We start from the raw sequence: 12,793 nt of genomic DNA on the forward strand, positions 1-12,793 counted from the left end.
TGGTTAGCACGTTTTTTAGCAATAAAGTATTTTTTAATTAAAGTGTGTACGCTGTGGTTTTAGACACAATGCTACTGCACATCTAAGAGACCATAGCATAGTGTACATAACTTTTAGATGTGCTGGGAAATTACGAAAGTCTTGTGACCTGCCTTATTGAACTATTCCACTGATGGCAGGGTCTGGAACCCAGTCCACAGTATCTCTGAGGTCTCCCTGTATAAAACGCCCTCTGACATTTGGACAGATTATTTTATCTTTAAGATATTTCGTTTGGCAGACATCAGTGACCCCTTCAGTATCCTACCCTCAAGCTCTTCCTCTTCCCAACTCAATTTGCTAATATATCTCTTAAAGCTGCTTTAAACACGAAGACAAATTAAATCTGCCCATTGTAAAGAAATTGCACCAATATATGAGATATGAAAACATACGATGAAATCACTCTATGCCATTTTTAACTGCATCTCTTTACCTGCAGATCTCACAAGCTATTTGTCAGAGGAAAAAGAGAATGAGTGAAAGAAAGAACAAACGTGACAAAGAACAAATGAATAAAAGGAACAACACAGCTATGTTCACTACATTTGTTTCTTAAAGATTATAACTAGTAATACTCTGTATCACCCACTGTATTAGTATGCAGAACTTAATAAGAGAAAAATTCCACGGGAGTAAAATTATCATCAGTGGGAATTATTTTGGTCCTCAAATTCTGAGATAGAAGTGTTTTCCATTTAGGGATTGAAGGCAAAATTGATTTCCCTAGAGGACTACTTTGGGGCATCACTACCATTAGAGTGTGATCCTCTCTCAGCAGGAGAAGAGATAGGCTGCAAGAGCATCTCCCAGTCAAAGAGTCACAGTCCAACACACAGTCTCTATAATCACCCACCTACATGAGCCCCAGAAACAGCCTCCCTGGCCCTACATTAATAGTAATAATGCTGATATAATGAAATTAAGTATGCCCTAATAAATACAATTTTTAAACATTGGTCTTAATATCTCAGGCTTAACACTTTGCATGACAATAGGCTTTAAAATAGAATTTAAAAAAAAAAAGGGAGGCTCATCCTAGTAATATTCCTTAAAGTAGTAACTTATCATCTAGTTTCCATTTGGCCATTGGATTTCTCAACAACTCCTAGCAAGGAAAAAAAAAAAGGAAAAGTGTACAAAATATAAAAATATAATATCAAGAGAAAAGTGTGGTCACAATCAAACATTAAGAGCAGTGAAGAGGCAAGTAAGTGAATCATCGTGTCCATGAGTAATGCTGTGTCCATCTTCATACCTCTTGATGGATTTCCAGCACAGCAGAAGACTTCCTGACTGTGGTTACAGTGTGCAGCCTGGACACAGGAGAAGAAAAATGCAATTTAATATATAACACACACACATATTTGTATATATACACACAGTTATATGCACATAAATATGATGATGATGTCAAACTTGAGTACCATGAAGATTACTTGTACAAAACTTGAATTTCAAAGAGATGGGAAATAGTAATCAATTTAGAATATTCAAAGTCAAGAAATTCCTTGAGCAGAGCTTTCCAAAAGCAAGCCACTTGCTTAGAGCACATTTCCTGTGCCCTAGTGAGTTTCCCGTCCTCTAGGACAAAATTCACTGCACACAACCTACCACTCAGTTGGGCCCAGGGACTCACCCAGCTAAGGTGGTCAGGGGAGGCTTGATTACAAGCAGTGCCAGAGTTTGGGGCTTTGTTCTTTATCTTTACTAAGATATTAGGGATGTAGAATGCCTGGGTCCTTCACTATGCACCCCCAGAGTCTTCTGAACATGCCTATTCCATCTACAATTGGCCTTGCATCTGAAGTTTGGGTCACCTGTTACTGGTGATGAGTGGACTCACTGGGCCTTATGTGAGGCGGAAGGCCTATGACTTCCTGAGCTGCAGTGGCAATGTCTTCCTTCCCCAGACTCTGGCTTACTGACTTTCAGTCATGGCTGTGTGTGTGAATCATCTAGTGGAAATAACCAACCTAACAACTGACACTTGGACCCAATCCAGAACAATTAAATCCAAATTTCTGCAGATGGGTCCAGGTAGCAGTATTCCTGCAAATTTCCCTGGTATCTCTAATACACAGCCAAGGTACAGAACCCCTGCTTACAAAATATGGGAGACTATTATGGATAATGTACCCCATGGACTGTAGCCTACCAGGCTCCTCCATCCATGGGATTTTCCAAGCAAGAGTACTGGAGTGGGCTGCCATTTCCTTCTAGGGGATCTTCCCAACCCAGGGATCGAACCCAGGTCTCCTGCCCTGCAGACAGATGCTTTACCATCTGAGCCACCAGGGAAGCATTATGGATAATACAGTGCAGTGAATAATGACACTTCAAAAGGGGCTCTTGGGCACATTTTCCCCTTCAGTTCATCAGCTGCTACTGAAATCTCAGGAAACCTCAATTCAGAGGGGGGAGAAATGAGTTAACATTTAATGAACCATTGCAATTACTCAAAATTTATTTCTACAATCTCATATTTAACACATTAGCTCTTTTATTTGAATTCAAAATATTTCCCAAGAGGATCTCCCAGTAGGAGTAAATACATTTTGGAGCTCAGAAAATGAAAGACCAAGGATAAAATAAATTCAGTTTAATTCAGCTGAATTATTCTGGTAGTACATGAACCACTCTGGACTGGTTTCCCATCATGACACCTTACTCTATAGTCCTCCACATTACCTATTTTCTTAGCCTCTTAATAAAAACAAAGACAAATAAAGACTCCTTTTGTGTGTCTTCTTTGGAAAGCTAAAAAGAAAATTCTAGTGGCCACTTCTCCATCTTCTAGCTCTCCCCCAAAATAGATCTTTCTAGAATCTGAAACTCATCACACCTCTTCAGCATTTCTTCCCTGATGATGCTCCAACCTCTAGAATCCAAGGCTCCACCCTGTTTTATCACCAATAACTGATTTTTCCACCAAAAGCTGAAATTCTGGAGTAAGGAAGGAATCCTTGTCTTCCTCTATATTTCATATAAATGGCTAATAGGAGCAGGTGAATGGAGTTCTCTCTTGCCTGGCTGATTTTTCCAAAGGTTTGTGGCCCTTAGTCACTTTCTTCCACATAAATTTTTTTCTCCTTTTATTTTGGGGTGTTGAATATTTATGTGCTACACTTGTGAGCAAATATACAGAACACAGAGTCAGTCTGAAGCAAAATTACGAGGCACGTGAAATTTGCCTTCAGCCATGCCTGTCAAATTCCCATCTCCTTCATAAGAAAAAGTGCCTCACTAATTTCTCCCACAACTGCTCTATTAAAACTATTCCCTCCATCTGCATTCATAATAGTATTAATAGCTGATGAGGGCAAAGTGACATTACATCCAAAGTAGATGCATTTTAGCGTTTGAATTCAGGCTTCCCTGGTGGCTCAACCGGTAAAGAATCTGCCTGCAATGTGGGAGACTTGGGTTGGGAAGATCCCCTGGAGAAGAGAGGGGCTACCCACTCCAGGATTCTGGTCCAGAGAATTTCATGGACTGTATAGTCCATGGGGTTGCAAAGAGTCAGACACAACTGAGTGACTTTCAATTCATTTCGTTCAGTTCAACAGAGACCAGCAATGTGGAAAAAAAAGAACACTAACCCCACCTAGCTCTTTTTACATGGGCATTTTCTGTAATTACTAAACTTGAAAGATGAAATCCTAGGTCCTCCCAATCCTAGACTCTGAGTAGTTCATTTTCCCAAAGATATAGTTGTTGTTTGGGATTTCCCAGGCAAGAATCCTGGAGTGAGTTGCCATTTCCTTTTCCAGGGGATCTTCCCGACCCAGGGATTGAACCTGCATCTCCTGCATTGCAGGTGGAGTCTTTACCACCGAGCCAAAAAGGAAGCCCTATAAATAGCAAAATCCTTCTTAAACCGTGGTCTCCTACCTCCAGGTTGTGTAGTCCTTCCCTTAGACCACAGCAGCACTGACAACACTGCCTTTTGTTTTGTGCCTTTTAAATCTATTTTATTTGATGTTGTACCTACGTGCTAAGGCAATTCTGGGTCAAAAGATTTGTCCCTTGTTCAAGCACAGTGAAAGATCAGGGTCAAAACCCACATCTTCTCATTAGTCCCACCTTTTTCTGCTGTTCCATACTCACTCAAGGAAAATGAAACCTATCTGGACCTCAAATGAGTAAGAATTAAGGGGCCTTCTCAACATTCCTCACCTCAGACCTTGAATTTGGGGCCTGTCCCACATTCGAAGAAGACTATCCCTGATTGAATACAGAAGATGACCAACTCACTGCTGACTCAATCTGAGCCTTTCCAGCCTTTCGGAAAAATGATGTTGGATCCCCAAACTCACTGGTCCGTTGTTTAACAGAAGATGTAAACCAGGACATCAAAATCACAAAATGTAGGAGAAGGGAGTACAAAAATGTAGATTTTTTTCTTGTTTAATTTTTTAAAAATTATACTGTGACTTAAGGATCCTTTCAGAAAGTGGGATAATTAAAAGCAACACAGTAGTCATAGCATAAAATAGTATTAATAATAAGAGTTAACATTAAAAATGTAGATCTTTCAGAACGTGTTTGAACTTGAGTGAATATCAGTTTAAAGCAAGTATCAGTAGATATACATATAACCATGTGTGTGTGTGTTAGTCACTCAGTTGACTTTTTGTGACCCCATAGACTGTTGCCCACTAGGCTCCTCTGTCCATGGGATTCTCCAGGCAAGAATACTGGAGTGGGTTGCCATTCTCTGCTGCAGGGGATCTTTTCAACCCAGAGATCAAACCTGCATCTCCTGTGTCTCCTGCATTGCAAGCAGATTCTTTACCATCTGAGCCACCAGGCAAGCCCAGGTATGACTACAGATGTAGTTTAAGCAAGAATCAACATGCTTGACTTTTGAAGCCCAATAGACCTTCGCCTTCCTAAAACCTCTGTGTCCTCATCTGACAAAGAGAAGGAATCATATGGGGTTTTTGTGAAAATAAAGAAACTGGCAGAGGTTAAAAATGTCATCTCCCCTTCCTTTGCCTGTCCAAATCATACATCTTAGTTAACAGAAGAAATATCCCAAACAAGACACTCCTTTATGTTGTGAAAAGTTAATTTGGGATCAATGACATGTGGCACAGTACTCTTGGAGTGAACTGAATCTGGTTCCACATAAGGAAGATGATGGATGCTCAAATGGGCATAGCTCCGTATCTTAGCTGCTCCACAATAAAAAACCGAATCACTGCTCTCACCCTCTACTCCTGTTGTCCAACTCCTCCATATCTGATTACTTGATTTCAGGAATTTTGGCGAACAGAAAATAAAGTCCTTCTCACATTCATCCTAAGTGATGAGCTTTAACCCTAAGAAGGCAGCATGTCCTGGTGGCTTGAACCCCATAGAATTCTGAAACAAAGAGGGTGTCATTCATTTCCAGCTTCTGAAATTTTACCTGAAGTCTTCCAAAGATTTCTTCTTGGTGGCCTTCAAACCACCAGTTTGGCAACAGGCAAATTTGTAATCAATGACCTGGTAAATGATGGGGTTGTACATTGCTGCTGATTTTGCCAGGAGGGTTGGCACCACAGAGAGTTGTATGGGGATGGAGTCTGGCCGTCCAAAAGCTGACCACACAGAGACCACTGCATAAGGAATCCAGGCAATCAGGAAGCCAGCGCAAATCAACATCGCCACCTGGTGAGGGAAAGCGACAGAGAACAAAATCGAGACACCTGGTGGAAATGATGGGGGGTGGGGAGGAGCAGGTAGTCTATTCACACCTAAGGAAGTCTGTCTATCATTTTTTCGTTTATCTTGCCAGTGGGAATCATATCATATGGATTTCTGAGATATTCAGCCAGAAAAAGTAATGACTATTCTTACCCTATTCACTGCATTCTCCACTCCAGAATTTGAACGTACCCAAAAGACCCAATGTTTGACCCTATAAAAGCTGTCAGAATGTGCCCACATGGAGCAGGAAAAGCATACTAAAAAGACATCTGTGCACCTGAAATTTCCAGACTTCTCAACCCACGTTCACTTGGAAACTAGATGAAGAATATGTTCACCTTGATGAAATTTTAAATCACCCACATTTGCCTCGGGAAACTTAGAAACTCTGCCTTTGTTTGAAATTCTAATAGGAATCTTCTTCAGAGATTTCTATGAAATGTAATTTCCTTCGGCTCAAGTTTTTCTCAAGTCTGAGGCTCAGGTAGTAGAAATCCACTTGCTACAGAGGAAAAGAGAGTCAGTGAGTTCAAACCAAAGTGACACAGTTGTATGAAGTGAGACTTTTCCAGCAAGTATTTTTCTCTTTCACCAAATTATATTTACCTTTAGGAACCTCTTAACTTTTAGATCAAAGAATAGTTAGAGATAAGGTTTAACCCACCCTGACTAGCTCCTCACTACCTCCAATTCAGTCTCTTTAAGAATGTAGTCTGACCCTATAGGTTATCCCACTTGAATCCAACAAATCTTTTTAGCAAGTATTTGTGTGAGATACTGTGTAGGTTCTATGGGGACACCAGCAGGCTTTTGCGCCTTTGCTCCATCCCTCTAGGCAGTCCCCAACCTTTTTGGCACCAGGGACCAGTTTCATGGAAGATTATCTTTCCAGGGACTGGTGAGGGGAATAGTCTCGGGACGATTCGAGCACACATACATTCATTGTGCACTTTATTTCTATTACTATTACAACAGCACCACCTCAGATCATCAGACGTTAGATCCCGGAAGTTGAGGACCCCTTCTCTAAAACACAAACAACGGCTCAACAAAGCTGAATATGGTTTAAGTGCCAGCTTGAAGGAGGACAAAATTACATGCTACAGAGAAAAGTAAGAAACAGTCTCAGGAGGAAGCTGGGATACAACCTACACATTGGCAAGTGGAAATAAAGAAACATGAGGCCAGCACAAGCAAAGGCAAAGACGGGCATGTGTGAGGTTTGTACAGGACCTAGTGAGCTATTCGCTTTGGTGTATGAGAAAACACAACGGGAGATCAGACTGGAAAGAAAGATAACATCCCCGCCCTCAGGGGTCTGTATAACCTACTACTGAGCTTGCACTGAATTCCATGCGTCTGAAAACATTAGTAGGATTTTGGGCAGGAGACATATGAGAGGCGTGTTTAGGAAGATTAACCCATAAAAGAAAATGCGGCTGGAAAACATAGGAAGCAGAAAGGTCATTGTTTATTCATTCAGCCAACAAGCATGACTGAGCATCTCCTGCATGTTTGTGTTGAGGATAAAACAATGAACAAAGCAGATACAATCCCTCCTCACCTAGAATTTCCATTCTGAGCAGGTTTGTTAAGGCAATAAGCTAAACAAGAAACAAGAGGGATCTTAATGAGAGTTCTTTAGACTTGAAAAGGAAGTCCAAGCCTTGGGTTTTATTTTAATCTAGAGCTATTTCAGGCCCTAGGTGAGAGGTGACCTAACTTCAAAGCTTCCTTAAACTGTTATCTACTAGACTATTCTTTCTGTAAAATGGATAATGAAATATACTCAAACATGCCCTCTGTGTGATGAAGATCTGGTGTTGTTCACTTGTATTTATTTTCCTGTTTCCCTTGTACTTTTGATTAGCACTGCCAACATCCCTTCTGCCTTGTACAGTCTTTTATGGAGTTAGTGTCATAGGAATTACATGAGCCTGGTCTAACCAATGGACTGCGGGCTCCTGGCTACAGTCATAGGAACAAGGTTGGACTTTTGACTATAAACAGCATAATCAGATCCACCTTGGGATTTCATAAGGCAGTTTTAGGAAAAGTCAGCCTTCCTTATATCTTTGAGCTCCCTACAGCCCTGGGAGGATGAGAGGATGGAGCTATTTGAGGTCAGGTGACTGCAGCCATGAAATTAAAAGACGCTTACTCCTTGGAAGGAAAGTTCTGACCAACCTAGATAACATATTCAAAAGCAGAGACATTACTTTGCCAACAAAGGTCCATCTAGTCGAGGCTATGGTTTTTCCAGTGGTCATGTATGGATGTGAGAGTTGGACTGTGAAGAAGGCTGAGTGCTGAAGAATTGATGCTTTTGAACTGTGGTGTTGGAGAAGACTCTTGAGAGTCCCTTGGACTGCAAGGAGATCCAACCAGTCCATTCTGAAGGAGATCAGCCCTGGGATTTCTTTGGAAGGAATGATGCTAAAGCTGAAACTCCAGTACTTTGGCCATCTCATGCGAAGAGTTGACTCATTGGAAAAGACTGATGCTGGGAGGGATTGGGGGCAGGAGGAGAAGGGGACAACAGAGGACGAGATGGCTGGATGGCATCACTGACTCGATGGACGTGAGTGTGGGTGAACTCCAGGAGTTGGTGATGGACAGGGAGGCCTGGCGTGCTGCGATTCATGGGGTTGCAAAGAGTCGGACACGACTGAGCAACTGAACTGAACTGAACTGAACCGCTTCCTCTTTCAGCCCCCAGACCCTCATTTAAGAAGTAAAATAGGGACTTCCCTGGTGGTCCAGTGGTTAAGAATCTGCCTTCCAATGCAGGGGATGTGGGTTCAATCCCTCATGAGGGAACTAAGAGCCCAGATGCCACAGGGCAACTAAGCCCTTGCACCACAACTAGAGAGACGCCTATGCACAGGAACGAAGAGACTGCAAGCCACCACGAGGACCTGATGCAGTTAAATAAATAAATACTTTTTAAAAGAAGTAAAATAACAGTTCCCATCAATAAAGTCACAACAAGCTGGTGTGGAGGATCAAGGATGAGGAATGAGATACCAAATGTTTTCTTAATGATAGTTAAAGCTGCAATATTTGTGCATGCTTTTTTGTTTTTGAAATTCAACTGGAAAAGTTTTCCTTATAACAAAGTCATCTCTGCGCGTGTGTATTTCAATATGCTTTTGTAGACCTGAGCTATTGTATGCAGGAAATGGTCTGTACCCCTCAGTCTTCTTGACCTGTGGAACAGCCTGTCAGTAGGGTGCGCTTGCCCTGGGAACCCCATATTTGTCAGGTGTCTCAAGGAGGAAGCATGAGAAATCCACCAGAAAGTCTCAGGTTCTAAAGTTCTACCCAAAAAGTTCAGGCTCATCTCTAAATATTAACAGCAGCAGAGAAAAACCTCAGCAATATCCATTTTGCTGTGACAATCGAAATCCCAAGCAGATGAATCAAATGAGAGCAGACCTCGTGGACATCCTGAAGACCAGAGTTAGGGTCCTGGACCAAAATTCTCACCTGTGCTCAGCAGTTATCAAGGAGACCTAAAGCACACGTGCAACTCTCCAGCTTGCTTGCTTTCCCGTCCTTTCTACAGAAGCTTACCCAGGAGAAATGGTATTTGGTTTGGTCTGTGTGACTTTTTTTGTAAATGGACTGGATGCCTCAAAGCTCACAGTGAGGGTTTTTTTTTTTCTCCTAAATCCCCAAATAAACAATAACAATATAAATAAAGCTTGCTTTCACAGATGTCTGGAAACTTAACATAGCTCCATCCTTTTTCCTTTGGTGAGTCATAAGATGGTTTCACAGTATCTCAAAAGCTGTTTTCTGTGTTGCTGCCAAAGGCATTGACAAAAAATAGACTAGCTCTTAGTCCATAATATTTTCTACATTTTACATATTTCCTGTTTTTATGGGCATGTGCAATGGAGAACAGTAAAGACTTAAGACATTTGCATTTTGTTATCCTTTTTAAAAGGAGAGAAGAGAATTAAAATATACCAAAGCTTTTAAATACATAGCAAATGAACCCATGTGGTTTTCCTGAGATTTGAATAAAGCTAAATACTTTAAATTGAATGACTAGAAATCAAGTTTTGAAGTAGAAAGAGGGGAAAAAACTTAGATCTTAAAGTACTGCATAATGTTACTTATGTTTTTGAAGTGAACATGCAGTGAACACGAGGCACAATCATTTTCTATAACCTTCTCATGTCAAAATATACTCCAAAAAATGTTAAACATTGAAATATTAAATGTTAAAGTTACTTTAGGAGAGACTACAAAAATTTGCAAAACTTTCACCTGACAGTTTTCCCAGAAATTTTTTTGTCTTTGTTTAATTTGTTACAATATTGCTTCTGTTTAATGTTTCGGCTTTCTGACTGTGTGGCATGTGGGATCTGAGCTCCCCAAACAGGGATCAAACCCGCACCCCATGAATTGAAAGGCGAAGTCTTAACCACTAGACTGCCAGGGGAGTTCCTCCCCAAAACTTTCTACTTAACTTGGAGCACATTTAATCTTCCCACCAGTCTGTTCTTTACTTTTCACATTTCTAAATGTGTCTTCATTTCTATTTTCCAAAATTTCTCTCCCAAATATCTGTAAACCAGTTCTAATATAGGCACCTGTACCATCAATCTCTTCTAAGTTGTTTATTTTTTAATTGCTTCATTTTTATCACTGTCTTTTGGTTCACTGAGAGAGGAGTAAAACTTCAAATTCTTAAATTAGACCGTTTTTGTGGGAGGAAATTCACAGAATATGTGTTTAGCTTCTACAAAAGAATCACACATCTGCAACCCAGTTGATTTTAAATATATCTTGCTGCAGAGGACCAAGAAATATACCGGTATGTTATAGCTATGGTTCAAGCTGGTATTAAGTGCCACACAAGCAAAACTGCCCACCATGGATCAATTCCAGTGAATTAACCAGTTAAAGCAAGAATAAAATAGGGATGAAAAAGCTTTATAAGGTTCTACCTCTGACACCAGTGTATCTGAGACATTACAGCAGAGGAGTTTTCCAAGAAGGAAAGTCCTCTGTCCGGTCTGTGTGTGGAGGCAGCGTGGAATAGTGGGAGAGTCTGACATGGAGGTGAGTTTCCCAAGTGGCGCAGGGGTAAAGAATCTGCCTGCCAATGCAGGAGACACAGGAGACTCAGGTTCAAGCCCTGGGCCAGGAAGATCCCCTAGAGGAGGAAATGGCAACCCACTCCCAGTATTTTTGCCTAGAAAATTCCATGGACAGAGGAGACTGGAGAGATACAGTGCATAGGGTTGCAAAGAGTCAGACACGACTGAGTGACTGAGCACACACACACACACACACACTCTGACATGGAAGTGCTCAGAGGTTTGGATTCCAGTCCCCATTCATCTCCACCGAGCACTGTGAGGGAATCCCTGACTCTCAAGCCCTGCCACCTTAGTTCCTTCCACCAGGCTCCTTTGCCCAGATATAAATAAGACTTCAGCCAACACTTGAAGCTGCATGCTACCTTGGATAACAAAATAGATAAGGAGATGACTTGATGTGGAAGTGTAGGCTTAGAGTCAGGGCCAACGAGATGGCATAAATTCCCCACCATGAACGAGGCTGAATCACATTCCGGAACCAGCTAGACAAAGAAATTTCAGTGGCTGGGATGAGATCAGGTCCCAAGAAGAGAAATCACCACATCTGTGCGTTGAAAGACAGGGCAGGGAAAGGGTGCCACCTGCCAACAGAAAGCCTACAGTTGGCGGGAGCACAGGCAGGATCAGATCTGGTTTTTCTCTTTTGGGTCTAGCCAGCAAATATATGGATTTGTTCCCAACCAGAGGGGAAAATGCTTTAAAAGATAGCATTGCAGTGATAAATGCCAGTTGTGAGGCTACAGTCCTCCACATGTGGGCAGCCTGCCATTGAGAGATGGCACAGAGGGAGCTGGAAAATGGTGACCTACCTTCCTTGGTGCTCTATTCCCTCATCTATACAAAAGCGGGGTAGTAATATTTCGCTTTCACATCACCTTTAAGAAATTAAGTAATTTGACCACTCCAAACACGTCTAATTTGAGTTTCCTCTTTCCTTCTATTTCATCAGCAGAATGATGACAAAGGCCAACTGTCTCAGGCCCACCTTCATACACTGATAAAAAAAATTTCTTTCTGAGAGCCCCGATACCTCTGTTATTTGTTAGCCCTGGTCGCACTCCAACTAGAAAATATTAATTCATACTTTTTTTAAAAAATGTAGAAGAAAGAGCAGGATTCTTCACTTCCCAATTGCCGTTTTCTCAAATCTTGAAATACCACTACTCCATAAACAAGCGAAAGCTGTGACCAGAAGCAGCGGATGTAAATTAGGTCATGTCACCCTGCGCATCTGTGTTTGGGGCTCTGAGTCTAAAACTGAACATAATATTCCCTGACGAGGCAGTGGCTGGCTTACAGAACAGAACATACAGATTTCTAAACACCTAGTTCAACCAAACAAGGGAGACCTCACTATTCGCTCTAGATGAACCGAGGCCTCTGAGGCGGGGTTACTGCTGTTCAGAGGGCAACGCACGCACAGTCCAAAGGCCCAGAGATATTAGCAATTGAAAGCTATTTCTGCAGACTTTTAAACCACCCAACCACGCTAGCTATTTCCATAGCAATCCTTTTTGTCTTTCTTGGCTGTCACTCAACAGAGTCCCCCAAAAGCTGCCTCTTAGAACCTCCTCGTGGGATTTCAGGGACAAAGGAGCCCAGATCCCACTAGGAGGAAACAGCTCCCTGGGCAGGTCAGGGAGGCCTGAGGACAGCCTGGAATTTCACGGAGCAGAAGCTCTGGGCTCCAGCCTCCACTGGGCCCCCATCACCCTTCTGCCTTCCTGTCTCCACAGACATTGTTCTCTCGGTCCTCTCACCCAACCCCCAGAATTGCACACCCAGAAGCTACCTTGCAACAGCCAGCCCACCCCCTCCACCCCCACCAATGCACACACGGGGCCACCAAACACAGGGGTCCCAGCAGGAATTCTGTTTACCTGGACGATGTCATCTGACCCAGCCCTGATCTGGTCACTGATACTGCGCAGCTCGTTACT

At 42.1% G+C, this 12,793-nt stretch overlaps 1 protein-coding gene across 1 annotated transcript in view; it reads right to left on the reverse strand.

Annotated features, from left to right (window-relative positions):
• Positions 1 to 1,291: 1,291 nt before the first annotated feature.
• Positions 1,292 to 12,793, reverse strand: part of OPN5 (opsin 5) — a 32,354-nt gene continuing 20,852 nt past the window's right edge. The window contains exons 5-6 of the mRNA XM_005904414.2: positions 5,456 to 5,697; positions 1,292 to 1,355 (exon numbers count right to left, since the gene is read on the reverse strand). Of these exons, the coding sequence (XP_005904476.2) occupies positions 1,292 to 1,355; positions 5,456 to 5,697 (306 nt within the window). The remainder of the gene's footprint in view (positions 1,356 to 5,455; positions 5,698 to 12,793) is intronic.

The sequence above is a fragment of the Bos mutus genome, chromosome 23, assembly GCF_027580195.1.
Source record: "Bos mutus isolate GX-2022 chromosome 23, NWIPB_WYAK_1.1, whole genome shotgun sequence".
NCBI lineage: Eukaryota > Metazoa > Chordata > Mammalia > Artiodactyla > Bovidae > Bos > Bos mutus.